This window comes from Centruroides vittatus, unplaced genomic scaffold (assembly GCF_030686945.1).
Source record: "Centruroides vittatus isolate TY-2023 unplaced genomic scaffold, ASM3068694v2 scaffold_373, whole genome shotgun sequence".
In the NCBI taxonomy this organism is placed as follows: domain Eukaryota; kingdom Metazoa; phylum Arthropoda; class Arachnida; order Scorpiones; family Buthidae; genus Centruroides; species Centruroides vittatus.
Genome location: NW_027122704.1, coordinates 1,134,553 through 1,154,951, shown reverse-complemented (window position 1 = coordinate 1,154,951; position 20,399 = coordinate 1,134,553). Strand labels below are relative to the sequence as shown.

The 20,399-nt window shown below is 33.9% G+C and overlaps 1 protein-coding gene across 10 annotated transcripts in view; it reads left to right on the top strand.

The window, feature by feature from the left end:
• LOC136988659 (calcium/calmodulin-dependent protein kinase type II alpha chain-like) overlaps nucleotides 1-20,399 on the top strand; it is a 205,537-nt gene that overhangs the window by 113,393 nt on the left and 71,745 nt on the right. For all 10 annotated transcript variants that reach the window (XR_010882794.1, XR_010882793.1, XM_067286576.1 and 7 more), the window contains exons 11-13: nucleotides 1,618-1,701; nucleotides 2,437-2,479; nucleotides 16,779-16,868. Coding sequence is in view for 8 of the 10 variants with exons in the window: in XM_067286576.1 (XP_067142677.1) it covers nucleotides 1,618-1,701; nucleotides 2,437-2,479; nucleotides 16,779-16,868 (217 nt within the window). In the remaining 2 variants the exon portion in view is untranslated. The remainder of the gene's footprint in view (nucleotides 1-1,617; nucleotides 1,702-2,436; nucleotides 2,480-16,778; nucleotides 16,869-20,399) is intronic.

Sequence of the window (20,399 nt, the reverse complement as noted above, 5' to 3'; positions counted from 1 at the left end):
CACATCAATTGAATCGGAAAGGGCATTCTCAGTAGCAAGACTTTTCATTACTAAAAGAAGAATTAGATTGAGTGATCAGAGTATTCATGATCTTTGCTTTTTAAAACCTTATAAAAATTTACAATAATACTTTGTATTATGTTTTATTTAAAAAACGAAAATTACTTTCTAAGTTAGAAGTTTGATCTGAGTTCATTTTTTTTAAATATTTAACTCAATTCAAAGCTTTTTTTGTTGTTGTTGTTGTTGTTGTATGCAGTTTCTAGCAAACTTTAATAATTTTTTTTCTATTTGTGAACATTTCTACATAATTCAAAGGTACTTTTTAATATATATCTTAAACAGCATTATTAATATGATTTTGGAGGTTACAGAACATATTAAATCACTTTAAAAAATGAAAAATAATTATATCATTTGATTTTAAGATATTTTGTATATCTTAAAAATAATTAATTCTATCCTGGGATCCCGGGAAACAGTTCACTTTTATCCTGGAATCCTGGGACAAAAAAAACACCAGGAAATGAGAAACGCTAGCATTGAATTTTCGTCAATGTTAAGCTTATCGAAAATTTTTATAATAATAATCTTGGCTATTGTATCATTAAAAATTATTTCTTTATTTTGTACAAACAAAATAAATATATTGAAAAATATAAAAAATTATACTGTAGAAGTTAATCTAGTATCAAAAATGTTCAATTCAGCATAACACAGTCCAACTGGAATGCTTTTGGTTAAGCAATGTTTTGGTTTATCAGTGTTCAGATAATCATTGCTCTACTGTATTTAATAAAGTATATACTTAAAATTAAAAATTAATGTTGAAACAGTTATTTCTAAAATTTTTGATTCATTATTGTAAATGTTATATTAAGAACTAATGTTTTTAATTTAACATTTGTGCAGGTTTTATTTGTATCAAACTTGTAAAGTTCCTAGTTTAAACCATTTTAAAAATATGTTTAACTCTTCATCTGATTTCATTTTGATATTAACAGAAATTATTATTAAAGAATCATCCCTGCAAATTCAGTCTGTATTTATACAGCTAGCTGCTTTCAATTATTCTGTCATGCAAAGAAAGCATAAAACTTATTATAGGGATTCTTAATATTATGATAATTGTTAAATCATAGTAAATATAAATAAACAACAACTAACCCATTATACATAAAGACTTATACCCGTTATACTTAAAATTATTATTATTGCTATAGCTGTTTTCTAGCTCGATAGTTTGGCATTGGTTGGAGTCTTTAAATCATAGGATCAATAAAAATAAAATTTTTACTAAGTAACTTATTCTGTCTAATGCTCATTGAAATTACATAGAGCCATTGATTGACTTAATGATAATGAATTACAAAGTGAAAGTGTAAAGAAAATTTTTTGCTGTTAGTGCAGAAATGAAAATGATTAACATTTCAAAAATGAAAAGAGAAAATTCTGTATTAAGTACATTTTTTACAAGTAAGTTTACAGTGTACAGGGAAATAATATTAATAATAATAGTTGGATGAATTAAAAAATTAAGAAACTGATTTTAAAAAATAATGTGTATAATTTTAGTAAAGAGTTTCAGTTTACTAATAATTTGTTATTTTTAAATAGCAAAGAGAGCGTGTTGCCTCTACACTTCATCGCCAAGAAACTGTGGAATGTTTGAAGAAGTTTAATGCTAGACGAAAACTTAAAGTAAGTATCTTATTTTGAATTTCAATCAGTTCACAGTTATGTAGGAAATATCAATATCAGCTTCACTTCAACAGCAAGTAAGGGAAAGCACAGTTTACCTAAAAGATAATTTTATTTGAATGAAAATGTTAATCTACTTAAGATTATATGACTTTACATGAAATTCTTAGAATGAAACAGCTATGCTAATGAAAACCTGTATTAGATAAATTTATGTAAATATTGTTACAGATAGCATAATAGTCTCAGAAACACAAATAATTTATTTACTAAATTCAATCAACTTCAACTACTAACTAGTCAAATAAAATTGATTGAATTTTAATCAAAAGAACAAATATTGAACAGAAAAAAATAATATTGAATTCTTTGTTATAAAATCATGAAACAGAGGGATTTGTGAGGACTTCTTCCATTTGAACAGTTTATAGGGTGAAGGTCCTCAAAAATCCACTTAGTGACACACACACAACACACAGTATTTAATGAATATCAGACATACTGTATGGTAGATTTGTTTCAGTTTTATTAAGAAAATGAACAAAAATGATAGTGTATTTTCATAACACAAAAAATCTCAAAAAGTTTGTTGTTGATTCTCCATTTTGTAAAGTATTCTCATCAGTTTAACATGATATTGTATTTAATGTGCATATTTACAAATATATTTTATATTCATTTTAAATGTTTTTATACATTTTTAATATGTAGAGTAAAAATGAACTTTTTTTTCAGGGAGCTATTTTGACTACAATGTTAGCAACAAGGAATTTTTCTAGTAAGTATTATTAAAAGATTTGATAAAATTAAATTACTAAGATTTATATTTTTACATGGTTATTATCACAAAAATGATATTATTTAATAATAATAATAATAAAGTAAGATCACTTATTTAATAGTGTAGTCTCCGCAAGCACGTGGTTTGCGGGTATGAAAGGAAGTGGAAATGAATAGTCGGTAGAAGCGTATAGATAAACAAACAAAGGTTTATTAATTACACACACAAAAAGGGGGAAATGATCGCCTGATTTAAACAGGCAAACAGCGTTCTTAACAAAATTAAGGATGACAATAACACTAGGATTACAACAGTAATTAATCGCGAGACTAAAACTAATACGCGATTAAACCTTAAAAAAACTATACAAACATTTACAAGATGGTAGATACCGTCGCCGTATTTCGTGGGACACGTAGTTACGAAATGAGATTCTTCTCGCTGGTTCTTGTCCTTTTTTTTTTCTTCCTGATCGGCTGCTCTGCTTCGAATCCTTTCTCTCGTATCTTCACCGCTCCAGATCCCCGATCCACGAAACAGAAGAATGAAAAATGCCTCGACACGTGGAAGTCATCCCTTTATATCTCCCACCATCCGGGAGCTTTTTCTTTTCCTCCCACGTGACCCTCCAAATAGCCAATCAAAAACCACGGCACAGCAATGACGACAACAGACGGTACGGTACACAACAAAATGGCCGTGCGTTACATCTAAAACCCGATACAACAACATATACGCGACGCGACATAAACGAAAAAACAAACATATAAATAGAACAATCGAACAAAAAAAAAATACATAAATATATACATATAATTAATAGCGGCGAAGCGCTACATATCTCCCCTCGGAGACGATTAACTACCGTAGTGTAGCCTACGGAAGTCAATCTCACGATGCCTTAGGTTGTACGGTCGCTTGCTTATGCCTTCGTCAGCGCTATTCCCCTGCGGAACGTCGTTACCAACACCCTTTACCCTAACATCACTGCTCCTCAATCTCCTGTTCCATCTCCCATCTTGACCCTCCTCTTCATCCTCTATTTCATGATCGCTAGGTTGCCTTTTTCCTCCCCTTTTTCTCTCCCCACGCCTAGTTTTTTCTACCGGTTCACCGTAGCACATCTTTATACGGTCAACATGGACAGTCTCCCTGTCTTTGAAGTTACACCCTTCTACGCAATACGTAGTCGGGTTCACGACTCTAATGATGCGGAAGGGTCCTTTGTATTTATCCGCGAATTTATTTTTCTTCCCCCCCTTCTTTCTCACCCAGACCTTTTGTCCTACTAAAAACTTCTCCAATTTTCGCCCCTTACTCCCGTATTCTCTTCTTTTCTCGTTAAATTTGGTAGCGCGTTTCCCTGCCGACTCCCTTAGAGCACGAAGTTTTGTGATGAGAAACGTCCTACGCTCGTCAGTCGTGCTTTCATCGACGTGTTGTTCGAAATTTGGAATGCGGGGATCTATTCCATATAACAGGAATGCAGGCGACTCGCCAATTGCCAAGTGGTGCGAATTATTATAAGCGAAGCAGGCCGGATAAATCATCTCATCCCATTCCGCCCCTCCTCTCTCCGAGGACTTTGATATCATCTCTATTAGCGACTTGTTAACTCTTTCACATAACCCGTTTGAACACGGTCTGTAGGCTGTAGTAATGTTTCTCTTGATCCCAAGCCACTTACAACAATCGGAGAACAGGGACGAAAGAAAATTCGTCCCCCTATCCGAGATAATAGTTTCGGGTGCACCATAACGACAGATTATTGAGTTAAAGATAGCATTGCTAACCGACCACGCAGTTTGATCTCTTAAGGGGTGAATCTCTACAAATCTCGTGAAAATATCGATCATCACAAGGATAAAGCTATTCCCTTGACTCGTCGTATTAAGGGGACCTATGATGTCGACGGCGATCTTCTGAAAAGGGGCATTAGCCACCTCATTCTCCTGAAATGGGGCCTTTCCCTTATGAATATTGTGCCTCTGACACTTTTCACAGGTCCTAACCACTTCCTCTACTTTATCCTTTAGGTTTCTGACATAATAATGCTTTTCGATGCTCATCATCGTCTTCCGTACTCCCCAATGCCCCGACAGATTATTATTATGAATAGCCTTGATTAACTCCTTGGAAATGTCTTCCCCCACGCAGACCTGGTTGTGATACTGATCGCGCGCCCTGAAATAACTTTGCCTATATAGGCATTCGTCCACTACTATATACTGTGGCATCTTACTCCTTATGCCGTTACCATCAGGAGTTCTCATTAAATCCCGTTTAATAGGTCCAAAAAATTCGTCTCTGTCTTGCGACAAACGTATATCGTACCTATCAGGGATAACAAATTTCGTGGCCCCTACCTCAACGTGATATACCCCATTAACGTTCCTTGACAAAAAGTCCGCCACATTATTATTCACGCCCTTAACGTGCTGCACCTCGATGTCATAATCCATGAGCTCCATCACCCATCTGATTAAGCGATTGCTTCCGTTTTTGATGTTACTAAGAAAGACCAACGGCTTGTGATCGGAGAGAATTATTGTCCTTTGCCCCAAGATTAAAAACTTAAAATGCCTCAGGGCCATGATTATGGCCAAACACTCCTTTTCTATGGTCGAGTAATTAAGTTCAGCCCCCTGAAACCTCTTACTGAAGTAGCCGATCGGTACTAAGCCCCCTTCTCTGCGTTGCTCTAGCACTGCAGCAGCCGCTATCTTAGAAGCATCGGTGTGTAAGAAAAAGGGTTCATTAAAATTAGGGTGTGCTAATAATGGCGGTGTGGCGATGGCTTCCTTCAACTTTTCGAACCCTTGCTGGCACTCCAGACCCCACACAAATTTTTTTCCCTTCTTTGTTAACTCGGTAAGCGGTGCGGCCAGGTCAGCAAAGGACGGTATAAAATTTCGAAAAAACCCTACCGCGCCAAGGAAACTGCGGACACCTTTCACGCTCTGGGGCGCCCTCACCATTCTTATGGATTCGATGTTACTCGGGTCCGGACGTACTCCCTCCCTACTAATTATGTGCCCTAGATAACTAACTTCTTCCGCTAATATCTGGCATTTTTTTGGGTTAAGTTTAAGGCCTTCGCTATTCAGGGTGCTGATGACGCGATCGAACAAATCAAGGTGGTCCTCTAATGTTTGGGAAAACAAAACGATGTCGTCTTGAAAGACGAAGCAAGAGTTCCCTACGAACTTAGCCAAGATTTTCGTCATGACATATTGAAAAAATCTCCCACTGTTCTTACCCCCTTGAGGCATCCGGCAAAGTTGGTATTTGCCCCAAGGTGTGGAGAACGCGAAAACATGCCTTACCCTGGGATCCAAGGGGATCTGAAAATAACCCGCCTTAAGGTCTAGAACCGAAAAATATTTATTCCCATTAAGCTGAGACAATATGTCATCGATCCTAGCCATCGGAAAAACCTGCGTTTTCGTTATTTCGTTTACCTTCCTCAGATCCAGAGTGACGCGGAGCTCGCCAGAGTCCTTCGGAACGACGTGTATCGGGGAGTTCCACTCTGACGTGCTCTCCTCGCAAATTCCCGCCTTCAGGAGATCATTAATTTGTCTTTTGAGGGCAGGCAAGTAGCTGTATGGGATACGGTATTGCTTAACTTTTATCGGACACTCAGACGTCAATTCAAGGGAGTGCACGTGATCTTTGGTCCCCGATAACTCTGAAACTTCGTTAGCCACAGCGTTTGGATACCTTTTTAACACATCAATCACCCTTTCCTTAACCTTCTCCTCAAGGTGATCCAACTTCCATAACTCCGTCTTATCACCTAGCTCAGTGTTTATATTAATGGAGAAATCCCCACTTCCCCTCAGGTTCGTACTATTCACAACTACTCTGATGCCAGTCAGCAGCTCTGGGTGTTGGCAAATAACATCCATGCCGAAAATTAAGTCATAGTCCGTCCCCTTTGGAAAACTCAAACTAGGAGCCTTAACACATACCCTACACCCGTTCTCGAATCTACAATCGATAATTACAGCCTCATCACTTCTCAGGAGAGCACCTGACATTCCGCTTATACAGGAATCATTAAACACAACCCAGTTTCTATTCTGTTTTCTTATATTTTCAGCTAGCTCGTCTCTAATAACGGTCCTTTCCGCGCCCGTGTCGACTAGGCAAGTAACCATGGTACCTAATATTAGACCTTCGATTGTCGGTAACCCGCGTCTGGATAATTGGATCCTCGTGGTCAGTTCCAATCTCACGCTCTGGCCATCTGTCTGACCTCCCAAATGGCCCTCCATTAGTTTAAATGCCTACGCTTATTGCACTGTCTAGCCAGGTGCCCCTTCTCCCCGCAAGCATAGCATCTTCTCTCATTGCTCCACTTTCTATCGGGATTCCCATTTCCCTTCATACATTCTGTTAACGATGCGACCGACTCCGTCAATGCCCGTATTTGACCCTCGAGCTCTGCAATACGGCTGTTCACGCCATCCTCTTTCTCAGAGGACGAAACCTTATGTTCTGAATTCGTGCACACCTCGCTCATTATTTTCCCTTTTCCGCAAGCCGCCTCAATCTCTTCCTCTTCCTCTGCCCTACATATCGCTTGGTCCAAGGTGTCCGGATGTTTTTGCATTACCTGCCTCCGGATGTCAGTGGCCAAACCTCTCAAAAAACACTCTTTCACAGCGTTATCCCGGAGCGTGGCCAAGTTGCTGTTATGAGCCACGGCGCGCGAGAACAAAGACCTTATGCGGATTCCGTACTCACAGACTTTCTCTCCTCTCTTTTGGGCTATTTTTAGGACTTGACTGAAAGGATCTTGTTCTTTGTCCCTCCGATCGAAGCATTTAATGAGACCCCTCTTTATTTCGTCGTAACTCGTGATGCCTTGGTCCCTTAGGTCAAAAAACACCGACAGTGGTTCACCCTTAAGCCTGGCCTGAACCACGGTTACTTTGACTTGCTCCTCCCAACCTGCGAGAGACGCCACGTTTTCCACCGTTTGAAAGAAGCGACATATATCCAAAACATCGCCTGGCGAATTCGTAAAGCATGGGATCATCCCCATGAACCCGGTAACAATAGGGACATTACTGATCCCCTCCATTGCCAATCCGGATGATACTACAGTATGGCTTTCCATAAGGAAAAGAAAAAATTTTCAAACCCGAAGATGTGCAGCGCAGCGACGAATACGTTACACAAATAGTAGGGCCTGGAATGTGCGACGGACTGAACGAAAATGAAATGAGGGGATGTACGCTAAACCGACTATTCACTATCCTGTCGCGGACGCCAATGTAGTCTCCGCAAGCACGTGGTTTGCGGGTATGAAAGGAAGTGGAAATGAATAGTCGGTAGAAGCGTATAGATAAACAAACAAAGGTTTATTAATTACACACACAAAAAGGGGGAAATGATCGCCTGATTTAAACAGGCAAACAGCGTTCTTAACAAAATTAAGGATGACAATAACACTAGGATTACAACAGTAATTAATCGCGAGACTAAAACTAATACGCGATTAAACCTTAAAAAAACTATACAAACATTTACAAGATGGTAGATACCGTCGCCGTATTTCGTGGGACACGTAGTTACGAAATGAGATTCTTCTCGCTGGTTCTTGTCCTTTTTTTTTTCTTCCTGATCGGCTGCTCTGCTTCGAATCCTTTCTCTCGTATCTTCACCGCTCCAGATCCCCGATCCACGAAACAGAAGAATGAAAAATGCCTCGACACGTGGAAGTCATCCCTTTATATCTCCCACCATCCGGGAGCTTTTTCTTTTCCTCCCACGTGACCCTCCAAATAGCCAATCAAAAACCACGGCACAGCAATGACGACAACAGACGGTACGGTACACAACAAAATGGCCGTGCGTTACATCTAAAACCCGATACAACAACATATACGCGACGCGACATAAACGAAAAAACAAACATATAAATAGAACAATCGAACAAAAAAAAAAATACATAAATATATACATATAATTAATAGCGGCGAAGCGCTACAATAGACATATCCGTTCCAAACATTTAAAACAAAAAATTCTCACAATGAAAAAATCAACAAGTACACTCCGCACACTCAAGAAATAAGACAGATGTAGAGGAGAATAAGGTATTTAGTGTACTGTATCTGTTGTTCTCTCTTTTACCAATGTTATAGTACATACACTATACAAAAGTCTAGAAACATTACATCTTAATAAAACATATACATTGCACTACAGAAAGCCACAATATTGAACACATGTCACATTATTAGGAAGTTTCTAGATGTTGACACACATACCAATAACATAGAAGCTTAATAGAGAGGTTTCAAGGTCGCATGTCACGTGATAAAACACACGTTTGCTCCGCCCATTCGCCATTTTTGTGGTAGTTTTCGCTCGCTTAGCTTGCACGTGGTTTGTTGTTCGACGTCTTTTTTTAGTTTAAATGTACAAAAATACTGCAGTTCTATTATCATGAATTAAGTTAAAAAAGAATTTTTTCTTGCGGGCTATTCTAGCAGTCTAACAGGACGAGATACAGCTCTATACGAAGAGAAAATTTCGTTATGTCAAGGCGATCCATACGAAGCCAGTTTATCAGACTAAGTTGTAGATCAAGAGTTGTGGCCGAAAGTAGAATTTGGTGACATTATAAACTATTTGGTTTTGACAACAAATTTCTACACCCTGTCACAAATGAAAGCTTATAAATCTTTAGAGGCCCATAACTATTTAACAAGTGGCTGGGTTTCTCCTGATATAAAAGTAAAAGTAATGAATAACAGCAAAATAATATTGCTTGGAAAGATATGTTTTCTTTTGTTTGTACGTAAAACTCATGTTTTTACGTATTTCTTAACTAATAATTTATGTCTGAAAGTAAAAAAGTCTAATTAAAACCAGCTGTGGCAATTTTTTTAAATCAAATTGTTCCTTTATTTTCTAGTTGAAATTAGCGTATAATAAGCCTACTTGCTTTTAGTTTTAACGTGTAATGTTTATAAGTTTGCACTAGCTAAAGCTTGAAATTACATTAGTTATTCATTTATAAATGCACTATACCGAAATAAATTAATATAAGCAAATCAGTAAACTCTTTTAGGTTTTAAAATATAACTTAGTGTTTATTAATCTAAATATTGAAATGAAATGTTTCTGACAAACTTTTGTATTGATATTCACTTTATTCGTATCGAAATTTTTCCGGTTAATTCTCGAGAGCCATGCAGTTTGCCTTCGTCGTGAAAGCTTCTCAGTTTGGGATCCTTGATGACAAATAATGCTGGGAATTTTAAAAAATGATGTTCCTTTGTTCTTGAGTGAACTAGCATCACACCCAATTACACAACAAATCACCATAGTGATATACGCGACGAAAAAAAACAACACAAAAACTCCAGTTAAAGCGCACGTGAACACACACAAAATGTAAACAAGTCACAGAGAGTCACAAAGATGGCGCTGGACAATTGCGCATGCTCATGACGTCACTCGTGATGTCGACATGAAACCTCTCTATATAACACTTGTTTGGGTAGCTATGCCTTGACTTTAGTCTAGCATAGCACTTGGCACCAGTACCAGCTGAACATGACATTTGCAATATAATAATAAATAACTTTAAATAATTAGCCATAAAGATAAGATGAATGATATATCTAATACTGTGATAATCTTGTCCTTTTGCTGATGTCAGCAATATTTATATATAATCAACTGCATCAGATGATAGGTACTGTACTGTACATTAACTATAAATTTACATATATAATTCAGTGTCCCAAATTAAGTTCTTAGTCTTATTTCTTTTTTAAAAATTATTTATCTGGAAAATTAGAAGATGAAATAGTGCTGAATATCATATACCTGTACCAACAACCATACTACATACGTACGAGTACAATATGAAAAAATTTTAAACAAAGATATTATTAAAAATGATTAAATTGTAATAAATATTTACTAATAGTTTGACAATTCTGGCGATTATAAAAATATATTTTTAAACTATTAAAAGTTTAAAATAAGATGTTTTATTATATAAAAATCTATCTATATTTAGTTAATATAGATAGATATAGATAAAAATAATCATATTATTAAGATACAATCATAAAATTATACAATTTTGAAATAAAAAAGCATTTTTTTTCCATTATTATTTATTAATAAACCTTGTTATCTATTACAGAAATATAAAATTATTAAATTTGTTTTTTAACAGACTTTCTGAATTTATTAAAATATTAATTTTCTTGCTGTGATAAACAAAATGATTAAAATGAAAATTGAAAAATTTAACTTAAATAGTACAATTTATCAATTATTTATATTTTCTTGCACTGCTTTTGTTTTCAGACTAGTTCATTAATTAAGACATTGGCCCTCGTATTGAGGGTGTCGAGAGTAATTAAGAGAGGGGTTGTAAAAATATTTAAACATATTTTGAAAAAGTTTTGTAGATATTAGATTCTAGGAGTATTTTTGATTGCCTACTCAAATTTATAATTTTACTTAACTAACACAGAATTTTAAAATCACAAAATGCTTTAAAATTGTACAGAATGTCAGGTGACATTCTGTACAATCCCTAGCAAAAGTATCTAATAATTTGCTGAGAACAGTTATGAATCATAAACAATTTATTACAAAGAAAATATTTCATAGATGCGAATCTTATACATTGAATATTTAAACCGTCACATTCTATTAATGTTTTGATCTAACTAAAATGTTTCCGATAGTTTTACAAAAGATAAACATTTGCTGAATATCTACAAGATAAACATCTATTAGCTACTTTTTCTTCTTGGAAAAAGTATCTAATAACTTAATAAAGGAACAGGTATGTAATATTTTGTTGTACTTCCTCATATTTCATTTATACATTGTCATTTATTCTAGTAGTTTTTGACAAAATTCAGAATCTGTTTTTTTCCCCCCCATCAGTGTTTGATTCTTGTTAATAGCTCACCTTTTGTAGTTGGCTTCATATATTTCACATGTTTCTTGGAAAGGTTGAATTGAAAAGGTTTAATTATCAGAATTATGAACATTGACTTGCCCGTAATTCTGATAATTAAACCTTTTCAATTACTGTTCAAGATTTGGTGAATCCAGAAGTGCATCATTGCTGATGGTGCACACTTTGAACACTGTCTATAGTAGACTAACTGGCAAGTTAGTTGGTACTGTACATCTACATATGTGTTGTTTTTGCATAAATGTTTATCATGTAATATAAGTATGAATCAAACTGACAAGGAAACTGTCAGTGTGTCTTTTAATGAATCTTAATAAAATTTAATTAATAATTACGTTAAAAGTATACAAACTCTTAGTGACTACTACAAATTTAATATAAAGTGTTAATCAGAGTTATTAGCAATCAAATGTCATACTATTTTATAGTAGTTTAACACAAATGTGAAAATTTTTAGTAGTGAAAGTGTCACGGAGGAAGATGACGATACAGTAATACCTCAGTAATCATCAGTTTTGGTTGATTTTTTTTCGCAAACAATTTGTCTCAGATTTCATCGGCGTGGCATTGTTTCTTGTTGTATGAGCATTACTCTGTGCATCTAGCCAAACAATTCCATGTTCTACTCTCTACTGACACCGGGATTTATAAACTACAACTCCAAAACAAACCTGTTACCGGTGTTCCTTGCGAAAATCGTCTTACGATCGTCTGACAAACGTTTTCGAACTTATAAAAGTTCTTCTTCAGGTGAAGATGGACGAATTTGAAAAAATAGAATAGAAGGTTTCAAATCGAACCGCTTTGTCTAATTCCGTCATGGCTGACATGCGCTGTAGTGTCCGGGTGTTGGTTATCTTCTATGCGCGTCTAAAAGGACTTGCCAGGCCGATGAAATGTTGATCTCCTCTTTTTGGTTGATGCAGATATTATTAAAGCTCATTTTATATATAGCGATAGCTTCTACCACTGTATATGTTCTGGATGGGGGCATTGTTACGATGATTTTAGCCTTATCTAGTTCTGCCTTGATATCTTGATCGGATGCGTATATACTTAGCGCAGTGTTGAGTTTCCGGTGCTGTAGGTCAGCTTGGTGTTCTTTTAATCTGGTCTTTAACGAGCGCTTAGTGGAACCGATATAAATGAGTTCTCTTTGCCATCTGTTGTCCATTAGAGGGATAGAGTACACTCCATACATTCTGTTGGGATCCGGAGGGTCTTTGCAATTTTTTAGGATTTCGGCTATTGTGTGGCCTCTTCGATACTCTATCTGCATCTGCTGTCTTTTGGCTACTTCTCCATATACTCCTCTAACGTATGGGTTGTATGTGATAGGAAGCCTTGCCAAGTCTTTTTTGTTAGCGCTAACCTTTGCTTGTCCAGTGGACATGTTTCTTTGGTGATGTTGCCTGGTTATACGCTGTATTAGGGAAGGGTATCTGTGGTCCGTTGCGACCTTTTTAAGATAAGCTAGTTCTTTGTCCAGAGCTTTCTTAGTGGAGGAGTATGAGACTGCTCTTTTTACCAAGGTTTTGAAAGCGGCTGCTTTATATGAGAACGGGTCGCAGGATCCCTTAGGTATGTATATTGGTGTTGCCGTCGGTTTTCGGTAGACCGACGTTTAGATCGTAGATGCTTCTATCTTGATGGCGATGTCCAGAAAGTGGGCTTCCGTGCTGCTTATCTGCTCCACATCTATGACCAAGCCATACAGGTTGTTGTTGACAGTTTGTACAAGTTAGTCCCCATCCAAGAAAGATTAAAGGCCAAGCTAGCAGAGCGCTACCACAAAAAGCTGCAATGGATTTTAAGATTCCAAACACCAGTAGGCCACCGCCATTCAACCTTCCCTTACACCATATGGGATGATATACAGTTGCCTGGATATGTGGAGGATGCACTCAAGTATGGTCCAACTTTTCGCGTTACCGCCTCCAAAAACAGGATCTAGAAACCTAATTCCTGACCTGGAGCTCCTAATAAGAAACCTACCCGATAAACAAAAGGAGTATTATAGATGGGTAACCACACTGAAAATCATAAGAGCCAAAGAAAACCCGGAAATGATGGCATTAAGAACAAAACTACGGCTAGCTAGCAAATGGATGAAAAGAAACGATATTGTCCTCACCAGAGCCGATAAATTGAAATCTTTGGTTATTATGAAATGGAGCACGTACCAGCGAGGACTGCATGACTACATCAATATCACCCAATGTGAACAAGAAAACGATGACTTTGTGGAGAAGCTGCAGAATAGAGTGAAACGCTTTGCGGGCTCGAAATTAGCGAAACGTCTAGCCTTACAAGACATAATGTTAGACTCACCATTATGACTTGGCTCTTTGCATACACTAAAACTCATGAAGCGGGCCAGCAACTTCGTCCAATAGTAGACAAAGCAAGAGCACCCACAAGGAAACTAGAGAAGGCTACCCACCAACTCCTTTCACCAAGCTTGGAGGATTACCCTTACACCATTGCAAACCCAGAAAACCTCATAGGCCTACTGAAAGACCTACCTGAGTGTCCGAAACTTATCATGGTCCTTGATTTTAAATCACTATACCCATCGGTGAAGCTCCCAGCAGTTTTTTGCTCCCTCAGAGATTTCTTATTAACATACGTTCAGGATCAAGCATTCCACCAACATATACTAGAAATGGCCCATCTGGTCTGTTACAACTCAATCTTCGCTTTCGAACGTACAGTTTATAAACAGACAAAAGGCGTCCCCATGGGTAGCCCGGTGTTGGGGGACCTATGTGAGATGGTGGTGAGGCAGATGGAAAGTATAGTCATCCCACAGTATCTTCCGGATTTTCTGCTCTCTAGGAGATACGTTGACGACGTACTCATTTTATGGAAGACGGAGCCGGATATAGCGGCCTTTGTACAAACTGTCAACAACAACCCGTATGGCTTGGTCATAAATGTGGAGCAGACAAGCAGCACGGAAGCCCACTTTCTGGACATCACCTTCAAGATAGAAGCATCTACGATCTAAACGTCGGTCTACCGAAAACCGACGGCAACACCAATATACATACCTAAGGGATCCTGCGACCCGTTCTCATATAAAGCAGCCGCTTTCAAAACCTTGGTAAAAAGAGCAGTCTCATACTCCTCCACTAAGAAAGCTCTGGACAAAGAACTAGCTTATCTTAAAAAGGTCGCAACGGACCACAGATACCCTTCCCTAATACAGCGTATAACCAGGCAACATCACCAAAGAAACATGTCCACTGGACAAGCAAAGGTTAGCGCTAACAAAAAAGACTTGGCAAGGCTTCCTATCACATACAACCCATACGTTAGAGGAGTATATGGAGAAGTAGCCAAAAGACAGCAGATGCAGATAGAGTATCGAAGAGGCCACACAATAGCCGAAATCCTAAAAAATTGCAAAGACCCTCCGGATCCCAACAGAATGTATGGAGTGTACTCTATCCCTCTAATGGACAACAGATGGCAAAGAGAACTCATTTACATCGGTTCCACTAAGCGCTCGTTAAAGACCAGATTAAAAGAACACCAAGCTGACCTACAGCACCGGAAACTCAACACTGCGCTAAGTATATACGCATCCGATCAAGCTATCAAGGCAGAACTAGATAAGGCTAAAATCATCGTAACAATGCCCCCATCCAGAACATATACAGTGGTAGAAGCTATCGCTATATATAAAATGAGCTTTAATAATATCTGCATCAACCAAAAAGAGGAGATCAACATTTCATTGGCCTGGCAAGTCCTTTTAGACGCGCATAGAAGATAACCAACACCCGGACACTACAGCGCATGTCAGCCATGACGGAATTAGACAAAGCGGTTCGATTTGAAACCTTCTATTCTATTTTTTCAAATTCGTCCATCTTCACCTGAAGAAGAACTTTTATAAGTTCGAAAACGTTTGTCAGACGATCGTAAGACGATTTTCGCAAGGAACACTGGTAACAGGTTTGTTTTGGAGTTGTAGTTCAAACAATTCCATTGCTTTCTTTCCTTTTAGCTTCATCATGGGACCAAAAAAAGTTTCCAGAGCCAGCAGCCCTTCGAAGAAGGCCAGGAACATGATCAAGTTGAAGGAAATCATTAAAAAATACAAGAGTGGCATTAAGATTGCTGAAATTGGCTGCATGTACTGTATGGGAAGTTGCCATCCATGATAAGTTCCATTGTGATGAAAAAGGAAGCAATAAAGGAGACTAATGTTGCAAAAGGCGTAAATGTACTAACAAAACAGAGATTGCAAACAATTGAAGATGCTGAACAGTTATTATTAATTTCGATCAATCAAAAACAGTTAGATGGCAATTCTGTTTCGGAGACCATTATATTAGTCTTTTATATTCATTTTATATTAATTTCTTATTGTTTTTAGTATTAAACACTATATTTATTCTCTATAAAATGTGTTATTGTTATGCATTTTGGAGTGTCTGGAACGAATTAATTCGATTTACATTGATTCATGTTGAAATAATTGCCTTGGTTTTCATCGATTTTTGGATTTCACCGATTGTTTTCGGACAGATTATTGGCAAAAACTGAGGTATCACTGTATTACTTTTACAGAGTAGAGTAAGGAATAAACTCAAATAAATGTTACAAAAGATTAGATATATTTTATTGTTAATGTAGTATATATAATATAAAAGTAATGATATAAAAAAAATAATTGAAACGTAATATTTATTCTAAGTAAATACATTTTAATAGATATATTTAACTGATATTTAACTGCAAAGTTATTACATTCAACAAATTATTAGATGGGCAACTATTTGCATGATATTTTTCAACAAAGCAAAATAAACAAAGAACCTGTTGACAATGTGCACATTTAACAAATCAAAGATTTTTGAAATTATTCTCAACACAATTTAAACTGTCAATGTTTAAAAAAGAAAAACAAACTTGTTTATACATTAAAAATGTCAATTCTTAAATGTTGAGTCCAGAAGCAAACCATGCATGTTTAATGAAATTTTTAAATATTGACGCAGATAATTGATGATGAAGAATCGAATGTAATTTTATTATGCAATTTCTAGTTGTCCAAAACAATTTCATTGAAGAATCATTATAGAATAATTGTATAGCATTTAAATTTCTTTACCTAAAAGTTTTACTTGTCTATGAAATCCAACATCTAAACATTGGCATATGCATTGAATGCTTTAAAATTATTGTACAGTGCTCATGTATAGATTTATTTTATCATATTTTAAAGAAATTGTAAATTAGACTTATAACTAAATATGTTTAATTATTGATGTTATATTTTATTAATCAAAGACTTTTTTAAAAAATGAATAGGTCGCAGCATTATGACAAAAAAAGGAGAAGGATCACAGGTAAAAGAATCTACTGACAGTAGCACAACACTTGAAGATGATGAGGTGAAAGGTAAATAATCTAGAATATCAACTTTGTTTTATTGTTTGATATTGTAATCTTTTTGTATTTGCTTTGTACTTTATTAATTAAATAAAAAAATTCTTATTTGGAATAAATTTTTATAAAATTGTACAAATAAATAAATATTCAATACAGTTTTCAATATACCTATGTATTTCCTAAAAAAAATATGATTTTATTGTATGTTGATTAAAGTATAAAGTTATACAATATTGCTTTGAATTCAGTTATGTAAAAGTCAATATGTGTTGGAAATTAGTCTTCAAATCATAACATATGTCAAACTATTAAGATGATTTTAATATTTTGATGATAAATCATAAAAAAGGAACTCATAATAATTTGATTTTGGTTTATGTTTTTGAAATATTGTAGTTTCAGCTGCAGATACCTTATATAATTATATCTTTCTGACATACTGGAATGGTATGAATTTAATTAAAATTACAATTACAGTAGAGAGTCGTTAATCCGATCCCCGGTAATCCGAATCGCCAGTTATCCAAACATTTTTGATACTAGATTTACTTCTAAAGTATAATTTTCATGTTTTTATATTTTTCAATATATTTATTTTGTTTGTACAAAATAAAGAAATAATTTTTAACGATACAATAGCCTCAATTATTATTATAAAAATTTTCGTTAGGCTTAAAATTGACGAAAATTCAACACGAAACGACACGCAACAGAGAAAAATTTCAACATCGGACAGGTTAATATATTTTTTTGTACATAATCGGTTATCCAAACAAATCACTAATCCGAACAACACCAGTCCCCAATTGATTCAGATTAACGACTCTCTACTGTATATTTATTTACAGTTATTTTACCATGTTTGTTAAAGAAATGAATAAATGCAATGGTTTAAACCTAAAAAAATGTATTATAAATTTAATTTTTTTGAAATGAATATACAAACAAAAGTATAGAGTTATATATTTGAAACATCTTTTTACTATTATGCTGCTATTTATGGTTAAATTAGAGAGAAGTGTGTTGTATACAAGACAATAACTGCAACATTTCTTAGAACTGGAATTATAATAAAAATGTAAAGGGGCATAGTCTTTTAGGACTGAAGAGCTTTTATATTTTTTTGAAATTTATTGATATTTTTGTAGCATTAAAAATTTTCTCAACGTGTTGAATATTAAAAATGTAACAAGTTAGTTTATTAATTATTTAATAAGTGCTTTTCATATACAGATTTCCTTATTGGAATTTTATCAAATGAAAATTATAACATTCAAAATTGTTAGAACAAAATTGAATGTTTTTAAAATAAAATAAAATGTAAAAGCAAAAATACAGTATAAAAGAGTTAATATTACAATAGTCAGAATAAAATTTAAAAAATTATAATAGTAAATAATTATAAAACTCAACTAACATAATGATAATGAAAATAATATTAATATTTAGTATCATATATTATCATCAATTAAATGATAAAAAAATTATTTAAAAATAGATATAAGATACAATAAAATAAAATACAATAATCAACTTATTTATTAAATAAATTAGCTGGAAGATAACTAATGTTTTTAATAACTTTTAGCAGTTAATTATTAGACAAATTGTTATTAAGTTGATTATTGTATTTTTATTGTATGCATCCAGTTGTAACCTATTAAGTTACATAATCTAAAATAATAATTGTGTGGCATTGAAAGCCTATTCAGTACATTTCAACAGTAAAAAAATATTTTTAATCCAGTTCTCCTCTACTAAGGATCCAAATATGCTTATTTTCTCTTTAAATTAATTGTCTTTTCTGATTTTCAAAGTTTGTTATACATGTAATGACAATAATTAATAAGGATCAGTTAAACATAACTTTAAAAAAATTCATTATTTAAACTTCATTCAAATCAGATTTTTAAAATATTAAATTATGAGGAGGATAATAGCATATACTGTACAGTAAATATAGTGTATAATGCCATAAAAAACATAGGTTGTGTTCCTTGCGTATATTTTTATTGTGTTAATTTTCCTGAATATAAAGTACAAGTAGTAGGTTTAGTAAATAAGTATATGAAAACTGTAATATTTATTTATTTCTACATAATGTAATAAAGCAGCACATTAATAGATTTGATAACTGAATGTTTATTTAGTTCATCTTATTTCAGCATGATTTTTTCATGTTTGTAAAAAATAACAATGAGTAATTTGTCTCACTATTTAAAAAAAAAAATGGTTTTTGCATAATTATGCTTGTGTTGTTAGTTTGGTGTAAATAGTGCATGATTTTATCTAAAGTTTTAATTGTTTTAAATATATTAAACATTTCTTGCATGTTTTAATGTTAAAATTGCAAAAAATATTAACTTTATGTGTAAATTTTATTTTACATTTACACATACACTATGTAATGCAACATTCAAAGGACATGGCCCACAGTTTTTAAGTTATTACTTTTATAGCATTTATAAATTCAAAATTTATATTCTCTACTGACTATTATTGATTAGAATTTTTATAATAAACAATATTTATCATTATATAGTTTCTTCTTTTTAAATATTATATATTTAAATTTATAGAATTTTCAAATATATTTAAAATGATATTTCTAAAATCAATCTGAATGTTTTTAAACTGCAGAGCTTTAATTCTCTTATTCTGAAGTATCCTAGGCATTTTTGCTTTTTATGAATTGTTTAAATTCTTTCATAAGTTATAAAATTACTTTTAATGAATATTGCATTGGATTTTCCTCTGTAAGTTAGTTACAGACTAAAGAAATTAAAAATTAATTGCCTAAAATAGCATTTTTACTTGTTTTAGACAATTAATTTAACTTGTTCTTAATTTTCTAACTAACTTATACATTAAGTATTATTATAATTTTTTTTTAATCCTTTGTAGAATGAAAACCATATAACTTTCTATTTGTCTTATTTCTAAATTGTGAGAATATTGATATAATTTGTTTAAAGTTCAAGTTTTTTTTTAAAGTTAAGATAGAAAAGGTAGTATTGTTTGAAAAGTAACGAGTATGTATGTTTTTTAAAATAATTTGTGTGTATACATTTTTTTAGCTTCAATACATATTGACAAATTCAGTACTTTTGAAAATATATCTCAATTATTATTATTTATAAAAATATCTGATCAGATTCATAGTCCTCTAGCATTAAATCTCCAATTTACAAGTCTGCATTCATCTTATTAAAATCATCTCAGTAATTTTATTTTTAGAAGTAAATATAAACAAAAAAACTTTAAATATGTATTAAATACAGGAAATTTATTATAATTAATCATATTTAAAACAGTTTTGTTGCAAATTCAATGTGATGTTCTAAAACATTTCAAGTAAAATTATTCCTAAAACTACATTAGATCATGATGCATTCATATTTGTTAATCAAAATGTTTTTGCTTTTGTGAATTTAGATTATTTTTTCTCTTTGTCTTTATATAGATAGCTTTTATCAGGGAAAACAATAATGTTTCTCTTATTTAGTGAAGTGTATTTTTGTAATATATGTATATACAGTA